The sequence below is a fragment of the Pyxicephalus adspersus genome, chromosome 4, assembly GCF_032062135.1.
Source record: "Pyxicephalus adspersus chromosome 4, UCB_Pads_2.0, whole genome shotgun sequence".
Taxonomy (NCBI): domain Eukaryota; kingdom Metazoa; phylum Chordata; class Amphibia; order Anura; family Pyxicephalidae; genus Pyxicephalus; species Pyxicephalus adspersus.
This window is the reverse complement of record NC_092861.1, coordinates 98149864-98177084: the sequence shown is the minus strand read 5'-3', so window position 1 is coordinate 98177084 and position 27221 is coordinate 98149864. Positions and strand designations below refer to the sequence as shown.

The window sequence follows — 27221 nt, the reverse complement described above, 5'->3', positions numbered from 1 at the left end:
TGAAACTAAAAATGTAGGTGCAAGTGGGGGACACCTGTGTATAAACCCCCCTAAAATTTCATTAGCATGGCATCATTGGAACTTAAAATAACTTTCCTCTTCATTACACTAAACCCCAATTTCTCTACAACAGAGAAGTACAGGTAAACAAAATTATAGGTTCAAGTGGGGGACACTTGTGGCTAACACCCCCCAAACTTTCATCACCATGTCATCATTGCAACATAAACTCTTCCCATCAAACATGCTGCCCTGTTACACATGACTGTACCCTACCAGTACCTGCGCCACAATTAGATTTTGATGTGCAGAGTTTTTATATGTTCTAATTATGCTATAGTGATAAAGATTTAGGGGGTGTTAGCCACAGACATTCCCCACACATTTTCAGTTTTCGACACCTCCCCATTCCAGAGAAATTGAGCTTCAAGTGTTAGAAATAGGTAGTAATGTGTAACAGCACAGTTCGTTTTCCATAGTAATGAAATTTTTTTTTTTTTGGGGGGGGGGGGGGTGCCGAAGGTGTCCCCCCCTACTGCACCCACATTTTTTGTTTTGGACACCCCACTATTCTAGGAAAATTGGGGTTCAAAGAAGAAAAGCAGACAACAGGGTAACATAGTATGACGGTTATAGATTTGTGACAGGTAGGTCAATTTAGGGGCCCTACCACAATGCTCCTTTCTGCGTATGTGGCCCAGGGGGTCCCCAATTTGCATTTTCAATTAAGGTCACCTAGGCGCATTTGCTTTTGAAACAGCAACCCCAATGTTGAAATTTTACATGTTTTTACAATTGTGATTCTAATATCTTAAAATTCTTATAACATGGGGGAGATGAAATGGTGATTACATCATTACACAAACCCATGGGTTGGATACATTGTTAAACAATATTTTTCTTTTTCAGAAGACTCAGCACAGCCAGAGAATGGGGGAGGGGTAGCCCGTGTCCCAATCGAATCTTAGCTGTGCTGTTTCCCCGCAGGCTCTTAGCAGCTGGAATCCTCTGAATGGATAACAGCTGAGAACAGAGCAGCCTCTCCCTTGCTGCTGATAAGAGCCGGTGCCAGACGGAGTGGGCAGGGCAGCCGGGAGGTCCGCCTATCAAAAAGGGGCTGGCTATATTTTTCAATATTTATCTGAGATCACGGAGTAATTTGTCGGTCTCCCTGACTCTGTGTCAAGCTAACTTCAATGTCTAAAAGATCTGGTGCAAGAACAACTCATTCACTTCAATGAAGAAAACAAAGCCTGGCACACCTGCTCTTCATGAATATTAGTTAGGAGAAGTGGTGCTAAAACATTGCAAGATGATAGGTCTACTATGAAAAACATGTAAATTTTAAAATACATTTTAAAGATAAGTAATATTTGAAAAAAAACTTACCCCATCTTGCCTCTTGGCCCTCTAAACATCTGTCCAGCATCTGACTGTCTTTTACTCAGCAACTGATCATGATTGGGATCCACAAATTTAAACACAAGTGATGACCCAAACTGCACCTTCACTCCACTGTGTAACATGGTGGTTTCAGTGATACGCTGATCATCAATAAAAGTATCAGCATCGATACTTCTTGGGGTAATCATAACCACTCCATCCATATTCGTAAGGTCACAGTGTTGGGGTTGTATGCCTGGGCCAAACAACTGTTATAAAAAACAGTAATGTAAATGGAACCAATAGAAACAGCATTTTAAAAAATTAAAACCTAACTAAATTCATTTAGATATTTTTGTTACAGTAAAATCTATGTTAATTGAAAGACACAGCACAATCAAAAACATGTGCGTATATTGCTGCCTATATGACGTGTACAATAAGCGGTACAACTCAAAACTTCTCTCTCTCTTTTTTTTTTTTTTTTTTTTTTAACAGATCGATGGTTGGTTTTCAGTAATCCAACACATTGCTCCAAAAAGCAGCAACTCAGGATCCCTTAGCAGGGTTAATAATTGGAACGCCATGTGTGGGTGTTAAGGAAGTATTACGGTCCAACTTGACATAAGTCTGCAAAGGAATCTTAAGGAAACCGACCACATTGTTTGTCCAAACAGATGCTTGCATCTCCCTAATGATTTTCAACCTATGGGAAAGGATTTTTGGATTTTTATGCTGTTATCAGAGAATTAGGCTACCACAAAACGGTTTAAGACCAAAGGTGAATTTTACTGTCCAGAAACTTGTCTTCAAGTAAAGGTACATGGGGTGACTAAGCTAACATGAGATACAGAGCAAGCAAAAGGATATAGTCAAACGAAGGCAGTGGTCTCCTTTTTATTTCAATGCTACATTAAGTGGCAGCATACCCATATGTACTACTAATCTACAGATCTGTGAATCTTTAAACGATACAACCATCAGTCTCTCACCTGTATTGAATTTTCATCATGTTTTTCAGTTCCAACTTCAGTGACACTTAGCTGAAGACGGTAGAGCTTTGGCTTGTCTCTAGAGTCTGACCCATCTCAATGTAGCAAGGAGGGGCAAAAAAAATTATTTACCAGTGTGAAGTAAAAATTTTACAATTGTTTTTGAATGTATACATTTAAAATGTAAAAAGTCTATTGCCTATATTAAAAAAAAAAGTAAAGATTTTTTTTTTTTTTATAGTGAATATTTTTCATTTACTGAAATCAAAGCAACATATTTTAAAGTCTGTGTAACATGCACTGCAATGTCTTTCCATTGATCTCCAAAGTGTGAATGGATTCATAGGGCTCTGTACCTAGCTAATAGGGTTGTGAGAGCTGCAGCAGATGGTGGGAAGCAGGTTGCTAATACCTATAACAAACGTCTGCAACATTATACTGAGTGTATGAAAACTATATATACATAATGTGTTCATAATTAATTTTTGTTCAGTCGATACGCATATCCTTAAAATTTAAAACCTTTAACAAAAAGCCTTGTGGCTATGTGTTACTGCACTACACACGTTGCTTGTTGCATCATAAAGTAATGTTTTAAAAAGTAGACCAAGGAAGAGGTGATGCAATTTTAATTTCATTATTTTTATTGGATAAAACCTTAACATGAGACCAGGAAGGAGGCAAGAGATTTTACACAGATTAGTAATTGATCTGCCCCATTAGTTTGTGTATACAGTATTACCTTCACAAGAATGAAAGTTGTAGTAGGCAAAGTGGTTCCTTTTGCCTGAAGACAGAACACATACAGAGACAGGACCCAGGAAAACACACCACCAGCAGAACAGACCATGCAGAGCATGCCAAGAAAAGCAGTAAGAGAGAAGACAGGAAAGTGTGAATTGGCAGTCTGGAACATCCAGTTTAAATTTTATCTTGTGCGACACATATATTCAGTGGGGGTATACATGTTAAATGGGAAGTTGTGTCCGATTTGGTTTCTACCATGTAAAATCTGTACACATGAAGACACATTAATACTACCGTATGTAACATTAACCGTATGTAAAATTACATTTTTGTCTGCAAATGTCACTAACACAGTACGTTTTGTAAAGATTTTTTTTTTACCAGACAAACAAAGCTTGTTTACAAAGTTAGAAAACTAATACAGCTTTCCATGTACAGTTATTTCCCATTTAACTAAAAAAATTAACAAATAAAACACTTAATGGTGAGATTAAAGTGAGCAAGACGTGTGAATATATATTGCCAGCGTAAGAATGAGAAATCCCTACTCTTAAATGTCAAATCTAACTGAATTACACAAATGTTATGCGGTCTCCTCTCTGAAGCAAAGGTATGCAAACCTGAAAATATGAAGAGGATGAGTCATGAATACTTTGCCTAAGACAGCAACATTTTAGAAGTGATCAGCACTGTTCCACTTTATATATTTAATAGGATCCTTGAACCTAACAGCTAATGAGCACAAGACTTCCTTCTATTAACCCTCCTAGCGCTAATAGTGTTTGTAGTGATCACTGCATTGCAATAGCAAGGCTGCATTGAAGTACAGGTCATAATTAATAAATAAAAAAAATGCTTGAAGAGTTTGTACATTCACAAAGCTGAACAGAAAACCCCTATTTAATGTACAGCGCTGCGTAATATGTTGGCGCTATATAAATCCTGTTTATTAATAATAAAATTAATAAAAAACAACCTTTTAATTAAATGTGCATAATGAGTCAATAATAAGGTTAGTACATGCATTTCTAAAATGCTTCATAATAAAACTAGTGTACAACACCTACAAACCGATTCCCTGTCTTACCTGGACTTAATTCTACCAAGTAGGGAAGTTTATCCGGTGAAACGGAGTAACCATAGACATCAGGCCGTATTTTGCCTTTTGATATTTTGCCCTCCGGTTTTCGGTTATTCTTTGATTGGTAATCTGGAGGTCGTCTTTTCAATTGAAACACAAGTTCTCCTGAGGAAAAAAAAAAGTCAAAAGAAAAGATGAATGTTGGGGAAAAATATTACCATTGCAATGCAAGACAAACAAAAATCAGACGAATGTTAAACATTTTAAGTACACATGTATTCTACTTCTTTTCTTTCTAACCTGGAAGCCTCAAATCTTGAAGAACCTCTATAAAGCAAGTTTATAGCTAAAATTTGTGGTACAAAAACATTAAAAAAAAGCAAACACCAATTTCAAAAAACCATAAATACTGTGGCCTCTTTGGCAAATCAATTGGTTGTTAGTTTGCTTTGCTTAAATATAGGTTTATTTAGGCTTTACAGCTTATGTACTGCTTATTAAGAATATGTTAACAGTTTTATGCCCTTAGCCACAGGTCCACTTCAAAAAATTTTAAAAAAGCTGAAACCTCTGTCTGCTTTTCATCATTGTGCATTTCTCAGGTGCCTGCCAAAAGCGTTGTTTCAAGTCCAATGAAAATTAAGGGGGCGTTGAGGACCAGCCACCGCTCTCTTTGGCAATACGCATGGTGATCCCTCTCCCCATGTGCAGCCCAGCTCTTCCTCTTCGGTTTGATCCACTGCCCTGGCCATAATATGCATAATTATGCCCTACATAATATGTCGACGCTATATAAATACTGTATAAAAATAATAAAAAGAATCAGGGATCTTTTCTCATTAAAGTGAACCTAAAGTAAAAAAATAAATAAATAAATACATCATTATTTGCACAGATCCATTAAGTATGCCGCCTTTTCAATAACAGAAAAGTCCCTCCAGTGTATGTCTGTTCTTGGAGCCCGATTCTCCTGGAATTTGTGACCCGAGTATCCCAGGAGGCTCTGCCCTCCCACACAGTCTTTACCGCTGCGGCAGTAAATACAGACTGGGAAGGGCTTTGCCTTTTTGAAAAAAGGATTTAATGAAAAAAACAAAAAAAAAAAAACAAAGGGTTATCTACCCTTCCATATAAATAAAGTAAAAATTGTGGTGATTGGCTATTTCAAGACCAGGGTTCCCAAATTGAGTTTGCATGTTAAGAACCCCCGGAGGCCACTTCAATGGCATTGAGCATTAGGGTACTGCCAATTGTCTGTGCACCGGGGTGCCTCAAATATTTAAGGCTGCGTTCAGACTGGCGGTGAGATAGCACTGCAGTTACCCCTTCCTCATGCCATGGAACCCTGCTTAGGGGGAGACACTCCCTGCCGACTGGAGTCAAATCTGCTTTGCAAGGGACTGAGCGGCTGGCGAGGTGCCTGTTACACTCACCAAAAATATTATATTCATTTTTTTTAATATACATGTTTTATTTTATTTTGAGTAATACACCAATATTGTTAATATCTTCTAATAAAATAATTATAAAAACCTGTCCTTGTTTTTTTAATATACAGGTAGCCCCGAGTTAGGGACATCCGATATACTGGGGCAGCGGGCTTGGCAGGCAGTTGGCATGACTTGCAGAAGAAGTCTTTTGCTGTTCTGCAATCTCTTGTAACTCTTTAATGACAAAGACAAACTCTCATGTTGTTTCTTTTTGCATATTAAAGTACAGCTTGCTCCAGAAGTTAATGAATGTCTTTTTTTTTTGCTTTGTTTGTGATTTACTTACAGTGGGGATTTTTTAGAGTAACTGACACCACGCTGCCTACTAATATGTTGAGACAAACTTCTGTCCTAATTGCATTTATTAAAAAAATGTACCTGTTCCAACCTACATACAAATTCAACTTAAGAACAAACCTACAGTCCCTATCTTATATAGTATAGTATAGTTTAGTTTATCCAAGGGGGGCCCTATCAAATCACTCCATGAAAAATTGGGCTCATACAAAAAAACGTTGGGAACCTATGTTCTATTGCTTATCCCGCTATTTTACATACTTTTCAGTCTCCAGAGGATGTAGCGGCCTTACAACAATGTTCACATGTATATTGGTGAATATATTGTGAAATAATGTGATCACAATTCCATTGGGTTAAAGTTTGTAAAATATGTAACCTAAAACAAACTCCAAAAATGGTGTCAACCATTTAGCCAATTAGACTAGATAGTTTCTGATAGCCAAATAGCATAATTGGAGTCAATATGTGGATGTATATAAAGGCCCAACATTAAACTCCAAGCCTGAGTGCTTTATATATTGTGAAAATCCAAAGCAATCAGCCAAGAAAAAAAAATGAAAAATAAAATGTGGACCTTCACAAATTTAGTCCTTAAGAACAATTTCCAAACATTTGAAGGTTCAACCTTCACCCATATATGAATTGCTTACTCTGATTACACTAAAACTTCTTACATTATGCATTATAAACTGCAACAGGTCAGACAGAGTCCGCCTCATTTTCTGGCTGAAGAACATTTAACATCATCCAGCTTTTTCTTTCGCACCATTACTAGCCCACCCTTTTAATAATTGTATTTCAGTTCTTCAACATTATCTGCCTTAACTGAACAGTAAAGCTCACAAAGCTAGTGATGTCAGTTATAATATATTATATGTGTAACTAAGGGGGTCTATTAAAATATACACATATTTATACATATCTATCCATCTATCTATCTCTATATCAATAGATATCTATATATATATCTATATATATATCTATATATATATATATATCATATATATATTACCATGTTGATTGGTAAAGGAGCTTTGTCGGGGAGGCAAAAAAAAAAAAAGGCAGATGTGAAGCGACTTGAGTTACATAATAAAAATTATAAATATCGGGCAGGGGACACCAAGTCTACTCTTAAAATGTATGAATAAAGTAAATATTTTCTGAAGGAACTGTCGTACAAAGTGCAGTAATGGAAGAAAACTGATGGTAGGACTCTGAAAACATCATAATAGCTTGTATAGCTAATTTTTTTTTTTGCTTGCAATAGTTTTTTTGGGCTAGTAGTGAGGTGGATGCCTAAATTAGGTTTACTAGACCAAATTAGGTGATTTCAAATGTATACTGTTCACCTGCAACTGGATATTAGAACAATACATTTGGTAGGGCAAATTTAGACATTTCAATTTTGAATAAACAAATAGTCTGATAAGCATGTACGTTTCTATGAGATAATGTATATTCATTTGTATTGTTGTTACCTTTATCACTTGGCCAGTCACGGAAAATTTGTAGAGGACATTCATCATCATCCAGTATGGTTTCTTTTAAACCTTTATCTGAATGCAGGCCACCAGGTGGTAACATCACCTAAGTAAACATAATAAATATATATATTTAGAGATAAAAACAAAAAACAAACAATAATTCAAAACTATATCTAAAGCCCATACTACCTTTTTTGGTTTAGAGATGAAAAGGTGAAAACACCTGAAATACTAATTTCCCTTCATTTTTAGTCTAAGAAATAACAGGGGAAGAAAAGGAAATCATTCTAAACTGATTTATTCTTCTAAGAGACTTGCCACCTAAACATAGGTATATGTCATTTGTGGAATCACAGACTGCAATAAATTAACTGTTGATATGGAGGAAACAGGGTCGCTCTTGTCACAAGGGGAACTGAACTTTGAGTTCCAGAAGTGTCACAAAAAACACTTACTAATTAGGTACAATGAAACAAAACCTTGGGCAAAAACTGTACATTACAATGACCACTGACCATGGGTCCTTTCCAGAATTGGTAAGTTAAGATACAGAATGAGGTAAGCCCAAAACATTGAATAAATAAACTGAATTAATTATTACACATGAAGTACCACAAATTGTGTATACAATAATTAGGGAAACAGAATATAAATAGTTTAAACTCACTGTGGCAATGCAGAAATCCCTGGGACTTTCTTTCTCCATACCATATTTTTCCAGTGCTTCAACAACTGCAAAATCTGCTGTATCATTTGTTGATAACAGGATAGTTTTGTATGGAATGTTTGGCTTTAAGCTGTCAGCATAAATCCTTAATGTCCCACCTTAAAATACAAAAAAAAATAAAAAAAATCTCAGCACTAGGCTTAAATGAAAATATTAAAAGATAAACTGTTTAGCCAAGCAGTGGTAACAAATAGGAATTATAATACAGGGCTAACCTGCAATTAATTTGAACCTACCACAAAATAAATGTTTTTATTGCCAATGCCAAGCTCCTTAAGATGTAGCAATTTCCCTTATGTTACAGCAATATCATAGGTATAAAATAAAAAATTACTACTTCAGGAATTTCAGACAGACACGCAGGAAGCTTTAAACAGACCTTCCACTAAAATGGACAGTGTGTTTACACTCTTAGGTCCACTTGCAATTAACTTCCCTAATTCTCATTTAGTGTGACATCACTGTTTCCAGCAAAATACCTAAACATCTAGAAAAATTTCTAGTGCATTGCAAAATTTTAACTGCTCTGCATTTCACTGCAATCTACCTAGACAGATAGTGAAGCCATCTTTATCAACATGCAGACGGAAGGCAGACAATTGTAATGGTAACTTTTTTCTATAGTGGTAAAAATTTTTTGTCACACCAAAAGTAGGCGATTTGGGAATGAGAGGGGATCTACAGAATGTAAGAGACTCTTATTTCTGGTAGAAGGTCTGCTTAAGGACTAAGGATCATACCTTTGTACACACTTTGAGGATGTCTTAAAGAACTTTGTTAAAGAGAATTACTAGTATACCAACTGTGGAAACACCTTGATAAGTAGAAGGTAATGCACAGAAAGGCTTATAGAGCTGAGAGTTTAGGAATATGCAATCTAGTACTACTTGTTGCAGGCATTGGATGTGGGGGTAAAAAAAAGCAGAAAAATATCGATGTTAGCAGAAAAATATCGATGTGATCAGCAAGAGATTGGCTGATTGTTAGTCTGTGCCTCACAGTTGTATAAATTTAATTTTATGAAACTTGTTTATTTCACTTACAGTGTCTGCTTTTCCTTCTCACCATCATTAACGGCTGCAGTTATAAGATTTTAACCAAAATAAAATTTAGCGTCACGCCTAGTACTGCCAAATATAATAATACAGTTTTAGGTCTTAGATAAGAGATAGGCAAACTCCAGCTTTTAGGCCGGCTACGGCCTAGCCAGTATTCCAGTACGGCCTAAAGGCCCCCTAGTTATTTATTGTTGGCTCCGGCCTAATTGAATTGTCGCGTTATCGGCAGTTCCCGCGATATTGTCGAGTTCCCGCACAGTAACCCCAATTACTATGCCTAAAGAGCAGAAGCAACGTGCAGCTACCAGTCTCCAGAAGGTTGAGTTTGAACGTCGTGTCTTCAACCCCGAATGGACTGCGGAATTATTCTTTGTGCAACGTGGCAACAAAGCCCTGTGTTTAGTGTGCAACGACACCAACAGCACTTTCAAGCAGTCAAATCTCAAGGGGCATTTTGATGCTAAGCACACGCACAAAGACTTCATCGCGGATAAGCAGAAGACTGAGGCTGCTCGCTTGCAGTCACGGTTGGAAAAAAACTTTCCTTGGACACCTTGTTTCTTCTGGCCTAGTGTGCCTTCCTGACCTCCTGAAATGGCCTAGTAGTCCAAAAAGTTTGCCGACCCCTGTCTTAGATGAATTACCTTGGCGTAATTACTTTCGAGTTAGAAGATTCAGCGTAATTCTACATCAAAGAACAGTATAGATAATCACAATAAGATAAGAACAAGGTAGATAATCACGCAGCAAAAAAAGGTTATATGAAGGACAGAAGGAAGTTGTATTTGTCTAAAGCTACGTACACACTTCCAATTATTATCGTCGGAAAACGAACGACGAACGTTCCTGCACGATATACACGAACGATCGTATAGCACCGATCCTGCACATAGAGGTAACGACACGATCGTTCATAGATATTGTACACACAATAGATACGATCGTTTAAGCGATAGAGGAACTATGTGCACGACAGGAAAGTGAACGGACGTTCGTTCATCACGCATGCTCTGAACATGGACGATCAACGAACGACCGTACACACGAACGATGTTCAACGATCGTCGTCCAATCCGATCCGTCGGTCCGGTCGTTCGTTTCCAGCGACTTTCCTTGTTCGTCGGCGTCGTTGGTTACTTTTTTACGAACGATTTTTTGCCCAATCGATCGTTCGTCGTTCGATTGGAACGATAAAAATTGGAAGTGTGTACGCACCTTTAGAGCTCAATTTCCAAAACAATGAAGGTCAAATATAAAGTCATGCAACCGAATATGTACATTCACAAAAAAAATACCATAAACACAAACAAAATCATTAGAGACAATAACATCTCACTGACTGCCCAGGCCTCTGGAATATCCCAATGTCACAAGAATTGTCCCTATGTAAACAGTATATTGTAAACACATGTAATAGTCCATATCCTTGGTTCACATGCTATAATATTACGGTACTTAAATAGCACCATTATATTATGCAGCGCTGTACAAAGTCCATACACATGTCACTAGCTGTTTCTTAAGGGGGCTCACAATCTAATGTCCCTACCATAGTCATGTGTCTTTAATATAGGCTAAGGTTAATTTTGGGGGAAGCCAATTAAGATAACTGCATGCTTTTTGGGATGTGGGAGGAAACCAGAGTACCCAGAGGAAACCCACACAAACACGGGGAGAACCTGCAAATTCCAGATACAGATAGTATCCTGGGGGAGATTTGAACCTGGGACCTAGCACTGCAAAGGCCAGAGTTCTAACCTCTCAGCCACCGTGCTGCCCTAAATTCCTACACATGTATTAGCTGGTTATGATGCATTCTTTATCAGTTATTCAGATCCAAAACCTGCTCGCCAATATCTAAATATAGTTCTAGAAACAATGTGGCATAGTAAGTTACTATGTTTAATTACCAGAGTCTGGCCGCCCATCTGAGTTTCGGAATTCTTGCATCCTCTTCTCCAGCTTCTGCTGTCTTCGTCGCTTCATGACCACTTCCGGATTGGAGATTGTTCGGGTAAAGCTGGTTTCTGGCATATCCTTGTAAACCTCTGCGGCGAGGCGTGAATTTTCACTAGCAAAAAAAAAAAAAAAAAAAAAAAAAAAAATGAACATAAACTGTAAATTTTAATTTAACTGACTATAGTAGCAACTTGGCCACCTCAACTCATGCTGGAATACTTGTGGACCTCCTCTTCCTTCTATATGTGTCTGGTTTGTTGGCTTAGAGGCCAGATTATAGGATTACTATCAGTGTTCAGAGCCTGAACTCTGCACCCTCTTTATTGTGACTATTATGACCATTTAGTATGGTATAGCCATTGACATTTTGTACTTGCTGTCATCTATGTGCCAGATTTTTCCCTTCCTGTTTCTCTTTCTCACTTTTAATGGGTTGTTTTGAATTGTGTGTATAAAAAAAAATAAAGGATTTGACTTAAAAGACTCATCTTAAAAAATAAAAAATACAACCACACACAAGTACTTTAGGATAATGCTCTGGTAAATATATGATGCTTCAAAGGTTTTGTTTCTTTTTTTTTGTTTTTATAAATAAAGCACATTAATTTTGTGCTATTTTTAAAAGGAGAAGTGGGCTGCCAGATGACATTGTGAATGGATGGAGAAGTGAATGGTGGGGGAAAAATAATTTTTTCTATGAATATTACCAGGTTTTACTGCATGTAAAAAGCAGACAAGACACTTTAATATGATTTTATTACCTGCAGATTTATGCCTCTTTCTACATGCTCACCCTCCCATGAACACAGAAAATATAATTTATATATACAGTAAAATAAACATTTAAATTAAACATTGAAAAAAACATTTTCCCCTCCACTATAATGTTCTCATCATCTTTAGTAAATATGATGAGACAGACATATCATTATTATCCCTGCTCAGTCAAGTTACACTTATATCAGTGCATGTCAAGAAACAAGGATCAATAAACAATGCAGGCTTTATGGCAAATCCTTCAACTGCATTCCGGGCAAATGAACGTTCAGAAAGAACAGTAAATGCCAACACTTGAAAAACCTTCATGACATAGTCAAAGAATAACAGTGGTGACAAGGGTCAAGGGATATTTGTATGGATTTTGTCGACCTGTCAGCTGGAGGTTTCTGTTTAGCATATTCCAACCAGCAGGCAGAGTTTATCTCCATTAAGGTTCATGTAGTAAAGATAGAATCTACATGTAGAGTGTTAAAAAGTTCACACATCATAGTTTGTATGCAAATAAATGTGTGCCAATGTTCCTGATTTGCTTACATTTAGGGCACAATTTTTACATTATGTTTAACCTGCCTAAATTTACCATTTAAAGAGAGTCTCTAAATTTATAATGGCCAATATATTATTATATTAATAATAATAAACAGTATTTATATAGAGCCAACATATTATACGGCGCAGTACAATAAATAGGGGTTGCAAATGACAGACAGGAGGAGGAAAGGACCCTGCCCAAAAGAGCTTACAATCTAAATAAAATACAAATAAAATGCAAATAAAACATAACAAGATTGGGAATGGTAATATAACTATAGTGACTCAGAATTAAGAATGGTAAAATAACTATAGTGACTGAGAATTTACAAGCAATAATTCATGCAAGGTTATTTATAATACACATTCTAGAAACAGAAAACCTAAAAATGTCAAACATAACGAAGTCAGAGATTCTTTCTAAGAATTATGAAAATTCAGAGAAGGAAGGTTCAAGTTTCTTGTGGCTGAGGCAATGAAAAGTTTTTTCAGAGTGGAGAAAGGGATTACTGCTCTCTGAATATAGCTAAACCATTGTTGGCACTACCAGACGCCTGCCTGCATGGCATGTCAATTGTCTTTTTTAGCAACTTGGATGTCCAGATATTACTCAATTATCAACAAGATGTTCTTGCTGGAGAACCTGGTTCCACCTATGCAAAGTCTCACTATTGTCCTATAACTATTACATGTGACATCATCACTCACCAACATTCAGGCTTAAAAGCTATAAGTGGGCAGGAATTGAGTGATTTTTGATAATTAAAACATTAGAGATTAATTAACACATACGCGTCTTCGTGCAGTTGAAGTCCATCTTCTCTATCTGTTGCCAGCTTTATTGCCTCCTTTTCACGCCTTTTCTTCTCCTTCTTTTCTTTTTTGGAAAGTGTCCTCTTAAAATTCTGTATTACTCCTTCCTTTTCCTGTTTCTCCGGTCCATTTGTCTGAGCCTTCTAATGTCAAGTAATAAAATAAAAATTATAAATACAGCCTAAGCAAAACCAGATTAACTAAATTTAACACTATGATATAATTTCAATCCATCAGTAAACATTTATTTTAGTTGCTGAAATTAAAAGAAATAGAAAATAAATTATTAGAAAACTAAAGAAGTTGTCACTGATCCACCAATATCAGTAGCAAGGTATCACAGAAAACAAATTAAAAAACAAACTATATAGTACTGTATACAGTAATGGTTTAACAACTCTAAGCAGGAAAGCATACATCATGGCATCACAGTAATGGTTCCCAAGAAATTTGCATTCGACCAGTATATAGTAATGTAAACTATATATAAAAGTTGACACAGTTAACGCATTGGTCCCATGAAGTACTGACTAACTAATCCTATATACCAGTCCTACAGCATTCTCCCCCAGCCCCTTCTAGCTGGGTGCACCACCCAGTACTTTTCAGTAACCACCCAGCTGATTTTGGTGGTTACTAAAGAGTTGGGTCACAATACAGTGGCTGCTACCTGCCTACAATTTCTTACCATTGGGCTTAAAAAGAAATTCTGTGTTGAACACTGTTCTATTCATTTGTTCTTTTCTCAAGATGGTTTATTTTCTATAACTTTTAGCAATAGGATATGGGTTCATCTGGAACTATACATACGTGCTCCTAACAACAAATCAATTGAACGAAGGAATGAGAGGGACCGTGTTTAAGCTATATAGAATCTGACGCGTTTTGCCAAGAACAGGCTTCCTTCTTCAGGGATATGGTAGTTAACAGACTTAACGGTATGTGTATCTTATATTATAATAATAGAAGATATTTTGTTTGTATATATATATATATATATATATACACACATACATCTACAAGTATTACAGTTCTCCAGCCTCGAATATCTGCCTATGAATCAGAGAGATGGAGACCTAGATAAGCGACTATTACAGTGTGAAACAAAATGGATAGTTAATTTGAGAGCCAGCCAATCTCCTGGCCTTAATGACATTATCAGTTTCAATTTCTTATAACTAGGACACAAAGATATAGGTTATTATTTTTATCATTACTCTATATCATTACATTTGCGGGCATAAGCTTGCTTTTGCCCTGTCTCTAAAACATAGAAACCACAATTTGTGATTAGCCTACATCCTATTAACCAATCATGGTTCTCTAACCATCCATAAATTACATTTGGAGATTCACGGTTTGCATATACTCAATATTCCATTAACATCTTCTTTTGAGATACCAATGTATTATAAGTTTTGGAATGCATGTACTTGAATGTATATATATATATATATATATATATATATATATATATATATATATATATTTGATGTTACAATATACATCATAGTTTGTAAATATCATGCTAAGATTACTATGTAATGTATATATGTATATAACTCTGGCTCTTTCCTTATCAATATACAGGTTTGGATACTTTTCACTGTATGTGTATGCATAGATTGTAATTATGAAGCTATATTATACACTTATACTGTATACAACGACCTATCATGCTATGTTGACACTTTAGATCACACTGGATTTTTCCTATCCACTTCTGCCTTCAGGATCCCCCCTGCTGTTGCGGGGGACAGGAGGCTGCTGTTTGGCAGCTTTTTAGGCTTACATGCAGTAACATGCATTAGCCTGTGTCTCTCCCTTGCATGACCAGATCACCCTCCATACACTCAGAGGGCTGAACCTAATACATCAGCCCTCTCAGTGTTGGAATCGGAGGCAGAGTGATGTTATGGGGAATCCCTGGTTGATGGGAGGAGCCGCGCGTGCACGTCCGCTGTGACAGACGTGCCCTGCACTCCCATCAACAGGAAGCAGCAACCTTTATAGGCACGCCTCCTGAATACACAGCTTATTTCCCTCAATAGGAATACATCTAATAGTTAGGACCCGATTAAATCCTAAAATCAACACTCTTTAGACTATTTTTTACACTATTGTAGGTTTCAATACCTATATAATTTTTATTCATACTTATATTATCTAGCTTTACTGCACACTTCTGCGATCCTTATTATAATCTGGATCAATTACAATTCCTGGGCTCAGGTAATTGCTCCATTTCTTCTGAATGAATTGTTCCATTTGTTACCTTTCTAGTACACATTCTTAGTAAACATTTTTTATTAACATTTTGCATAACCTAAAATTCCTATATTACACGCTGAATGTGGATAGAATATATATTATATACACATGGTCAGAATTACAGTTAATATATATTTTCAGGAATTGGAAGGTTAAGTCCTTTCCTCACTCTCTAATATAGAAAGCATGACTGTGATAGGACTGAGTTCCCGCAGGCCGTGCCCCACTCCCATCTCCCCCCCACCCCACCCCTTTACCCCAAACACACACTGAGACCACAACTTGGTTAAATGGCCCCTTTGGGCCGTTTATTAACAAATAACTTAAAAATTTAACTCTTTTAATAAATAACCATAAATAACAATATAAACACATAATCAACAAATAAGAACAACTTACAAATATTAACAAATAACTGTAAACAATTCATCAATAAAAACATCCTTTTCCTAAAACACACCCCCTGGTTACTGGTCCTCCAAGGCCCCACTATTGTAACCCCTTGCACATAATGGGTCTGCACCGCCGTGATATGTAATGCTCCCAGCCGCACCTCCAGCTCGGGAACGATACCAGCAGCACTCGCAGCCCTACCACAAAACAATTTAACCTTCCCAACAACAACTTTACTGAGGGTCTCATACCATAGATGAGACCCTCACCCCCACTGAAACCGTCCAATACCATTCCTTCCCTCGAGGACCTCACCGAAACACCGAAACACCTAAAAACAGGGCGGGCGGGTGGGAAAAACTTCTTTCCTTTTCTCCGTCATGCTGAAAAAAGACCCTCCTTTTTCGGCTCACCCCCCTTTTCACTCCTCTTCTCCCTCCCCCCTGCACGTGGTCACTCGGCATACTAATGCAGCAACTCCCCCTCTTCTCTATGCCAACTCTTAACCCTTCCCCTGCCTGCTCCCATCCCTTCCCAGTCATGCAGGCCTTCCACTGATTTTCACTTCGTTCCCTGCGCCAGGCCTCATTTTATTGGATGAAACTGTGTAACCTTTACCTGGGGCTGAACTGCCCATTGTACAGATCTACAACTACCCAATAGGTATCCCTAAGTGTATTTCACCCATGGTATGTACCCTCTAATATTCATATAGTATACTTCTAATTTGCTCCATGTTATTACTAATAAACTCATTGTCATTAATATACAGCCTCTACCACAACCAAATTCCTCTATATGTCACTAATTCCATTACTGCACTTTCATGTTTTGACCCTTTCAACTCAGCACCTGAGTAAATTAATTTAAATTTAGTCCCCTTTAATATAAGCCAAACAGACCTACATTCAAATGTGTTCAAAATTTTTTCTGGATGTACCTTATACAATTATTCTTGGTATTTTTTGTGAATTATTTACCTCATACAATTCCCATTGCTATGCATTAAGATGTTGCTTTTTCAACAATGTTGGTTTTACATTTTTTGTATATGTTTTGCCCCGCACTCCAGCAGCGATCCTGCTGTGATGCCGGGGCGCCTCTCCGTCAGGGGGCGTGGCCGGGCAGGAAATTTAGAGGCAGATTAGAGTAATCTGCTTTTAAATGCCGCCTGGGATCCCGGCACACCGCTGCTCGCATCCACAGATAAATGCGATGCACCATGCAGGATTTCTGCATGGTGCATCCTACTAACTGCAGATGCGATCACCAATAGTAAATTCTGGGGAATCCCGCCGCTGGCATCACCCCCAAAATTTAGGCTCACAGCCTCTGGGTGATGCAAGCAGCTTCGTTGGTGGATCTAGGAGTGTGAGAACATCTCCATCGCATCACCCGGCAAGATGTGACATCTTCCGGGTGATGCAGTGGAGTGATGGATTCTGGGGGCGGGAAATTTAAAAGCAAATGACTATGTAACCTGCTTTTACATTTTTTTTTTCTTTTTTACAGTAAAATACACACCAAAACATATAAAAAGTATATAAAAGTATAAAAACACATTTTAGAGCACCAAGCATCATTGCCCAGTGTCCGGATTTACATTTTGCCCACTATTAGCCCTGACCTTTTGATAGCTTCTAAATCACTTCCTGAATGTATCATTTCATTACTTTGTCTTTGACCTTGATTGTTCCTGACTGATTGCTGGAGACCACATGGCATCCAAAAGGCATCTCGCCGGCGCAGGCGCTGTTTTGGAGGAATTTGAAATCAGCGATAGCGATTTGGAGTCCCTTGTGGAATCGAGCGATAGTGATTGACAAGGAAATTTGTCATCAGATAGCGAAAGTGAACTGATTCTAGACCGGAGGTCAGTGCTGTGCGCACATGGTGTCCTATTGACCTTCATGCGGACCAGGCAGCACCGTCAAGATTTCCATTCACCGGCGCACCTGGGATGAAAATTGAGGCTGAATGCGATGACGCCCTGACATACCTGAAGTTGTTTTTGATCGATGAAGTTATCAAAAAAAATAGTTTTTTTATGCAAACATGTATGCTTTTCTGTGTTTGTTAACTTTTTAAATTTTTGACATTTTGTGCTAATTTTTTTTTTTTTTTTGTGTGCAAACATATATGCTGCCCTGTGTTTGCTAACATATTATTTGCAACCTTCACACTATAAAAGAACATATGCTAAAATACCTTTTTTATTTTGTTTTATGCAGGTACGCTGGACAACAACAAGGTGCTCTACACCTGAGGTTTGCAAGAAGCAGAAAGTGGTAACCTGTGACCAAGGATGACATTTTCTGTTTTTGGGCTTAGTGATCCTGCAGGGAGTTGTGGGCAAACCCATGCAAAAGTGGTACTGGTCCAAGAATAAAATGATTGCCACTCCATTCTTTGGCACAGTCATGCCAGAATACCAATGTTTCCCTCATAAAGAAGTACCTGCACTTCGCAAACAATGAAGAATTTGATGAAACTACCCATCCTGCACCAAAACTGAAGAAAAATTGGAAGTGTCTCAGATGATTCTACAAAATTTCCAGCAAACCTATGTGCCAGAAAGAGATGTCAGCATTGACCAAAGTCTAATGGCTTACAAGGGGAGGCTCAGCTGGGTGCAGTACATTGCGTCAAAGAGGGCACAATTTGGCGTGAAAAAGTATATGCTGTGCGAATCCTCATCTGGCTACATCTGGAATATGGTACTGTACACTGGAAAACGGACACAGTTCAACCCCAGATACAGCCATTATGGATTGGCAACATCTTCAGTGCTATCCCTCATTGAGCCATTGCTAGATCAGGGCTATTGTGTCACAACTGACAATTTCTACACATCCCCTGAGCTTTAGGAGTTCCTTCTGCAACACAGAACAGATGCCTATGGAACCGTTAGGGCTAACCGGCGCAACCTGCCATCACAGTTTGCAAAAGGGAAGCTGAAGACAGGAGAAACTGTTGCCTGGCAGAAAGGCAAGATGATGGCATGACAAGAAAGATGTGCGCCTGATGAGTACTGTCCATAATGCCTCCACCGTTCTGGTACACACAAAACGTGGGAAAGAAGTGATAAAGTCACAGGTGGTGATTCACTACAACAACACCTTGGGAGGTGTCGACAGAGCTGACCAAGCCATGACATTCTACCCAGCGATGAGGAAACAGCAAAGGAAGTAATACAAAAATATTTTCAGGCATCTAGATGAGCAGTGCCTATGGAATGCCTACATTCTGTGCATAAAAAATTGTCAGAGGCCCGTGAATCATTCAGACTTCATTTTGCAAGTTTCAGAATCCATAGTCAAGAACCACCAAACACCATCAGTGGCTATGAATAGACCTGGGCGTCGTGCTTCCACCGTTGTCAACCCTGAACACCTGACCGGTTGTCACTTCACTGAATACATCCCACCAACCCAGAAAAAGGCGGCACCTACAAGGATGTGCGTGGTTTGCTGCTCAAAGACTGATGACAGAGGAAGGAGGAAACCAGGTTCTACTGTCCTGACTGTGATGTTGGACTTTGTGCAGCACCCTGCTTCAAAATCTACCACACCCGGGATGTCTACTTTCTACTTTGAAATTTTTGATAAAATATTTTTTTTTTGATAAATTACATTGTTGTGGTCTAATGTTTAATTGTTTTTTATAATTATGATTGATAATTATGTATTACATTATAATTTATGATTATAATATAATAAATATAATTACTATACCCGTGAGTTAATCCTAAGAATTACAGGCCCACAATATAAACAAAAATTTCTATGCAAAAAAAAAAATAGGATCACTTTTTGCATCAATAAACTGACAGAATTAGAACGCTAGGGGGGTTAAAGCTTCCAGAACTAATTTCAAGGCATAGGTTTGATTTATTATAGTTAAAAAATTACATCCTATAATGGAAGCACTGAATTCCAACAAATTACTTTAGCTTAGGCAACGCTGTTTTTACAACTGGCATTTCTGTGCCCTTGGCCCGTGTTTGCAGTTATCTGTTGACCTCACCAACAGGCCAGAGTGTCACCTGAAAGAGACACCACCTCATATGTCTAGTGATAACCAACTAAGTTATTTTACAGATGGAAGCTGGATGAAGAAGCACTTCTAGTGCACAAAAATTTGGATAGCATTCTATATGTCGCAGAGGCAACTGTAAAAAAAAGTATTACAGCAAATTTCATGTTAAATTTAGTCTGCTATTTATTAGGCAACCAAAAACACAACCTCAAAAAACTGTGTTAATATTATACTTAATTGTCTCACAACCTCTGCACTTTGAATTATCAGTGCATCTGTATTTAGAACAGAAAATAATATTTAAAAACAGTATTTAGGTACATAAGCAGAACCAGATGTTTTTTGACCACATAAAATAAATTAAAAGTATTAAGCTGCCCTCAACTATGTTGGGTTTCTGGTATTTTGCTGCACCTTTGGGGAGAGTTCTTTTTCCTTCATAATGAACTCCAACAATTATGAGTTAGAGACCATGTTTGTCTTCAACTGGCAAAACATTTTTTCCAAATATTCGCAACAAGACATCTGTTTTAGATGTAAAAACACCTAAAGTGGGCTAACTATTGAGGAAATATTGGATCTGCTGTTGATGAACTCATAAAAAATTCACTAAAATAGAATGCAGTTAAGCAGGCAGTACAGTTTTTTTGGCAATATACCACAGTATATTGCTATACAGAGTTACTAAAAGATATAGGAAACGGATTGCTGATCTGAAGCTGATCTTTGTGAGCCATGCCCTTGCCATAGTAGCAAGATGTTCGGACAACACTAACATTACACTAATGGTATCAACGGGACCGATATAGAAACTGACTACAGCTTTCACACTTCTTTCAGCAGGTGGCATACACAGCCTAACACATATGTAAATATTTTTTGGAGGGTTTTAAAAAACTAAAGCATTTGCTGTTTTTTTTTTTTTTTTTAGTAGAACAAAATTTACACCTAATAAATGTGTTCACCACAACACAAAAATGTCCCCTAAAATTGATGTAGGTTGTTAATTGTTTAGGAAATTACACCTTTCCTGATTAGGGTTTGGGTTTAGATTTGATTGCAAATACCTATGGTATTCTGTACAATTCAAATACATAGTACCCATACCTAATTTGCACACCTTTAATGGAAGCACAAATATTGACTTTTGTGGACAGAATTGGTCGACACAGTACCATACAAAATGACTTGATCATGCATGATGACACCAGCGTGTGTTTTCTAAAGCTGGATAATTATGCAAATCATTAACATGATTTTGTTTTGTTAACATAATTTCCAGAAGAGCACTGAAAAGAATAATCAAGCATAGTTTATGTTTACCAGTTCAGGAAACCATACCATAGAACAGTAAGGCAATAAAATATCTAAACCTACTCAGTAATAAAATATATATACCTTTGGCGGTAGAATGTCATTTTCATTCTTGAGCACAAACCTTCCTTCTCGGTCATCTTTGTTCCAGTTAAGTTGAACCACCAAAGGCTTTTCATCCACATCAAGTCTTCTTTCTTCTTTAAAAACAAATTTAAATATGTGATTATTGAGTGAACTGCTAATAATCCAAAAGAAGACATCAGATAATAGTTGATAAACGATAGGGAACAGCTGGGACAGATTTTCACCCAAGAAGAGAACAACTATTTGAAATGGCCCTTCATCGATCCACTATGTTTATTAATCCACTACCATTGACAACTTGTTTCTGAAAAGGGTATTTTGCTAACCAGACTAGAAAAAGTATATAAAAATGAGAAAAGTTAATTACTATCTACATACTTTTTCCAGGTCACTCAGCAGATTTAAAGCCAAACAAAAACTTTTCAAAAGAAGAGCTCATCCCTCCTGGGTGTGACAAACCACAGTTTAGGTGGTGGCTAGATAGGGATATACTGCATTGGAGATCCATTGGATGGAAGGGATATAATGAGCACTACACTACAGAAAAAATACTTACTCGCTCCTTCAGAAACATTCAGGTTTATGCAAATACTGTACTTTTTAAAATGTAAACCTAAAGGAGCAACTCCCTCTTATCAAATTAACTTACCTAAATAGTTAGAAACACTATTTTTTGCACAATGCACTTATATCCTTCCTGGCTGCACGAATAACAATAGCTTGCTATTGTAAAGCCTCTAGTATACCATTCCAAAGTTACTAAAAACAAACCTAACTGGATCATGACAAACAACAAACTGACATGTCTACTTAAAGATAACATGCAAGTTTTTTCATAACACGTGGGATCCCCTGGACCTCTTATCTCTCAGCCTAAATAATGCATGAGGAACGTAATGTCATGCCCCCCCCCCCCCTTTTTTCCCTGATTAAACTTCATATCTTAATTTTTGTAGTCCCTGAATAATATGTAGAGTGGAGTTTTTTTTTGCTTGCTTTTACAAAGACCACTGTATACCACAAAAATGGAATAAGGATTGTAATATTTATTTGAAGACTTATTTTATTTAAAAAAAAAAAGTCCATGTTGTTATAATATGCATTTTGTATGACGCTTGAATTCATAAATTCAAGTCTTTGACTGTTAGAATTTCTTGTTGTTATGTGAATATCTTAATTTTCCCCAAAATATGTTGTAAAACCCCTTTGAAGAAACAATAAAAGGGTTTGAAATACAAAAGAAGAGTTCAATTCTAACAACCTTTAGGCTTCTCCTATAACATGATGGACACTATAGCTATGCCTGGATAAATATCAGCATGTTAGCTTGTGTCCTCAATGGTATTTAAAAGATTCATTTTCAGTTTTAGGAGGTTTGGATTTACTTTGCTATTAAATAATCTTTTGATTGAATGCACATAACGCCCTAGGGAAATTTTTTTATCGCTTTTATATTTACTATACCTTTACGAGTATCTTGCAAGTACAAAACTCAACTCCAAAAAAAGACCATGTTACCCTTATCTCATTCGTTATACCACAATAACATTTATGGTGAAACATCTAAAAATTGACAAACTGACCACCATATAACCAAAGCCTACACTGAATCCACACTGCAGCCCAGATGCAACGCTGTTTACAGTTCAATCTATGTATAGCAAACAGAATGTTCTATATGGTAAAGGATATTTTTTTTATAAATATGCCTTAGCTATAAAGAAAACATGAAAGTTGCACTGTATATATTGTAATCTCGTATAATATGTCGTAATCTCATATAATATGTCGTAATGTCGTATATCTACAAACTGACCTCCGCTTACATGAACCTCATATAAAGAATATCTTGGAGATGACAACATTCTCATATCTGGACGGAACTTTTCAGCTAAAGTTTCTATGACATCCTGTGTTGTGGCTGTACTTGAGACTCTGATGCATTTTGTAGCAAAATTTCCTGCAGCTTTGTCCTGGAAGTAAAATCTCATAACTCCATGGAATTCCAAATCCTACAGAAAAAAAAAAAGATGAAAACAGTTACAAAAAAGAACTAATATGATTTTTGAAATTAGTAAACAAACATTGTCAAAGGTGAAACAGGATATAAAAAAATAAATAAATAAAAAAAGACATTTCCTATATATTAAGTAAAAGAGAGAAATATTTCTCAGAGGCAGGAAAGAAATCCTTTTCCAAAGACCAAATAATTTTACCAAAATATTGGGGGACCCTAACAAGCGTAGTTTTTATTTAGTCCCATGAGCAATAACAGATCACATTTGTATATAGAAAATATTTCTCAGTGAAAGATTTTTTACCTGAAATAACATTTCCTTAATAGTTGAAGACATCAAAACCAAAATTTACCTTAAGTACAAAGTTCTTCTGCACTCCGTGCCCACAAGGATACATGTCTAATGAAAACCGTAATGCAGTTAACCATGTAGTATTCCTAATCCCTAGATGTTCATTCTACTACACACTACAGTGCACTGGGAGCTCACTCATTTAAATGTGCTGCTAACCACACAGAAGAACACAAGAATAAATGCAAGCACTTACTTTTGTTTATGTTGTCACCTCAATGAACAGTCCATGCAGTACAGAATTATGTGATTTCCCCTAACTTCATGCACTGACAAAGAATTAAATATGCACAATAAATAAGCATAATAATCCTTTATTATATAATTGGCAGGCATCCTCTAGATAAAGAAATATCTATACATTCCATATTTTGCATTACCTTAAGTTTGCTTTTTTTTAATGGGCCCGATTTGTTAAAGCTCTTCAAGACTGGAGAAAATACACTTTCATCAGTAAACCTGGAATGGATTTCTAAAAGTAATTTGCTGTTTGTTAGCAAATGTTTTTAACCCCGGACCAGATCTACTCCATGTTTGCTGGATCACCCAAGTGTAAAGATGAAAGTGCATCTTCTGCAGCCTTGGAGAGCTTTAATAACACAGGCCCAATGTACTAAATGAGAGGAAGCATAGGCTTTAGGCCTTTTCCTATTTTAACATGTTGAGAAAAATATCTTAAAAGAGAAACTGGAAGTGTATATCTAAATAGCCTTATCTAAAGCAGACCATCACTTCAGCTAGTAAATTGATCCTTTCACTCCAGCAATTTATTGAAACAGGTCACAGAGCTTCAAATTCATCTAAAACATTGGCAGTATGCAGAATCAAATAGGTAACTCTAAATGATTTCACACAAGATCATAACCTGAAGCGTAAGCTCATCATTTAACCAGGGTCAAAATACAGAAAAGTTACATTTCTACAAATACAGGTCTCACAGGTTTACTAGAAAGTAGTAATATCACTAGTCATGCTAGGACACAAGAATTCTTTGAAATTTGAAAAGGGTACTTTTCAGATATCATGAAGCAGCACTCCTTTTCTACAGAGCTAAGTACTATCCGTAAACATCTGTAAACTCTGAATCCCCCCCCCCCCCACCCAAAAAAAAAGATGGCTTTGTAAAGTAGCAGACCTAACATTTATGGAAGCAATATCGCTAGTAGAATGTAGTGAAACTTGTACAATTTATCTTTCTACAACAAAGAACAGTAGAAAACACATTCTAAAAATAAACAAATTGTAGGGAAATACAATCAAACAACTTTAATGACGCGAATGCTTCTTTTTCCAAGGGAATATTTAAGGTATCACATGCTGTATGTGTTTACATACAGAATATCTAAAGGCTTTCCTAGCTAGATTACAAATGACCTTTTACTTGACTTTCAAAACAAAGAATTATTAAAATGTATGTAAGGGAACATTGTTTAATTTAAAAGTAAAATGCTTCACAGACATTTTCTACTGTACTATTTAATCATGAAAGTAGAGATAAGATAGTAAGTTGTTGCCAACGTGGACAACTGCACATATACCATGCAGTTTTGTTCAAAATCTTTCAGTGTCTGAACTGAATTTTCTGGCAGCAATCTAGACATTAAAAGATGAGTCTTTCCACATACGTATAACATGAAAACTAAACTTATTTCCAAACTTCCTATAATCGCATTCAGAGGAAGAGCTTAATTACAAAGCAATATTGGTATTTCTCCAGGACAGCCCTTGTTTTACATTCCCTACTTATCAGGGTCAGCAAACACAAAAAGTGTAAAAGGAAATCTGTACTGAGAGAAATTCAGGGAGATCAAGATGTCACAGCACAGACTGGGAAGGGAGGCATTTTGGCATTCAAGGATGCCTTAATGTGCAAATATGGCATAGTTTAACCCAGCCTATGGAAGGAGCTTAATACCAGCTTTTGTTTTTCCGTCTTTACCAGGCAGAAGAAGTAATCACTCAGTAAAGGACTGAATATAAACAAACAGTCTAGCTAACATATTTGCCTTTCATTGTTTTGTTAGGCTCTAAAGCAGAGGTAAGCAAACTCCCGCCTTTAGGCCGGATATGACCTAGTCATTATTCCAGTCAGGCCTAACCCCCCCCCCCCAGTTATTAATGGTTGGCTCCGGCCTAATTGAATTGTCGCGTTATCGCAAGTTCCCGCAATATTGTTGAGTTCCCGCACAATAACCCCAATTACTATGCCTAAAAAGCAGAAGCAACGTGCAGCTACCAGTCTCCGGAATGTTGACCTCGAAAGTCGTGTCTTCAACCCTGAATAAACTGACGAATTATTCTTCGTCCAATGTGGCAACAAAGCCCTGTGTTTAGTGTGCAACGACACCAACAGCACTTTCAAGCAGTCAAATCTCAAGGGGCATGTCGATGCTAAGCACACACACACGTACAAAGACTTCACCTAAGTCACCTAAGACTTATTCTCATTTAGTGTGACATCACTGTGTTTCCAGCAAAATACCTAAACATCTGGAATATTTCTACTGCATTGCAAAATTTTAACTGCCCTGCATTTCACTGCAATCTACGTAGACAGATAGTGAAGCCATCTTTATCAACATGCAGACAGACGGAAGGCAGACAATTGTAATGGTAACTTTTTTCTATAGCAGTAAATTTTTTTTGTTACATTTTTCACCTACCAAAAGTAGGCAATTTGGGAATGAGAGGGGGATCTACAGAACGTAAGAGACTCTTTTATTTCTGCTTAAGGACTAAGAACCATACCTTTGTACAAACTTTGAGGATGTCTTAAAGAACTTTGTTAAAACATTTGAGAATTACTTTAGGAATATGCAACCTAGCACTACTTGTTGCAGGCATTGGATGTGGGGGTAAAAAAGAACATCCTGTGTTAGGAGAAAAATGCTACAGCAAAAATATCCATGTGATCAGTAAGAGATTGGCTGGTTGTTAGTCTGTGCCTCACAGTTGTATAAATCTAATTTTATGAAACTTGCTAACTCCTCTTATAATTTCATTACTATAGCATCATTAAAACATTCAATTTTTAAAACTCTGCCCATCAAAATGTGCTGCACTGTTAAACATTACTGCCCACTTTTAACTTTTAAACTACAATTTCCCTGGAATAGGGGTTGTAAGAAATCAAAAATTTATGGGGAACATCTGTGGTTACCATGCCCCACAATTTCATCACTATGGCATCATTGGAACATAAACTCTGCCCACTAAAACAAAATGGGGTTCAGATACTGGAAGTGTACAGTTATGTGTAACAGGGAGGTGTGTTTTGATGGACAGAATTTTGTAATGATGCCGTGGTGATGAAGGTTTGGGAGTGTTAGCCACAAGTATCTCGGACTTGCACCTATAATTTTGTTTACCTGCACCGTTCTGTTCTAGAGAAATTAGGGTTCAAG

The 27221-nt window shown here is 37.1% G+C and overlaps 1 protein-coding gene across 23 annotated transcripts in view; it reads right to left on the bottom strand.

Annotated features, from left to right (window-relative positions):
* The window catches only part of AFDN (afadin, adherens junction formation factor), a 182754-nt gene that overhangs the window by 100991 nt on the left and 54542 nt on the right, over nucleotides 1-27221 (bottom strand). For 11 of the 23 annotated variants that reach the window (XM_072409114.1, XM_072409091.1, XM_072409103.1 and 8 more), the window contains exons 2-11: nucleotides 23265-23460; nucleotides 21446-21561; nucleotides 13325-13488; nucleotides 11173-11333; nucleotides 8145-8302; nucleotides 7472-7580; nucleotides 4210-4368; nucleotides 3118-3162; nucleotides 2376-2470; nucleotides 1390-1652 (exon numbers count right to left, since the gene is read on the bottom strand). In XM_072409114.1, coding sequence (XP_072265215.1) covers nucleotides 1390-1652; nucleotides 2376-2470; nucleotides 3118-3162; nucleotides 4210-4368; nucleotides 7472-7580; nucleotides 8145-8302; nucleotides 11173-11333; nucleotides 13325-13488; nucleotides 21446-21561; nucleotides 23265-23460 — 1466 coding nt within the window. The remainder of the gene's footprint in view (nucleotides 1-1389; nucleotides 1653-2375; nucleotides 2471-3117; nucleotides 3163-4209; nucleotides 4369-7471; nucleotides 7581-8144; nucleotides 8303-11172; nucleotides 11334-13324; nucleotides 13489-21445; nucleotides 21562-23264; nucleotides 23461-27221) is intronic. The other 12 variants (XM_072409093.1, XM_072409096.1, XM_072409105.1 and 9 more) reach the window with 5 other exon arrangements.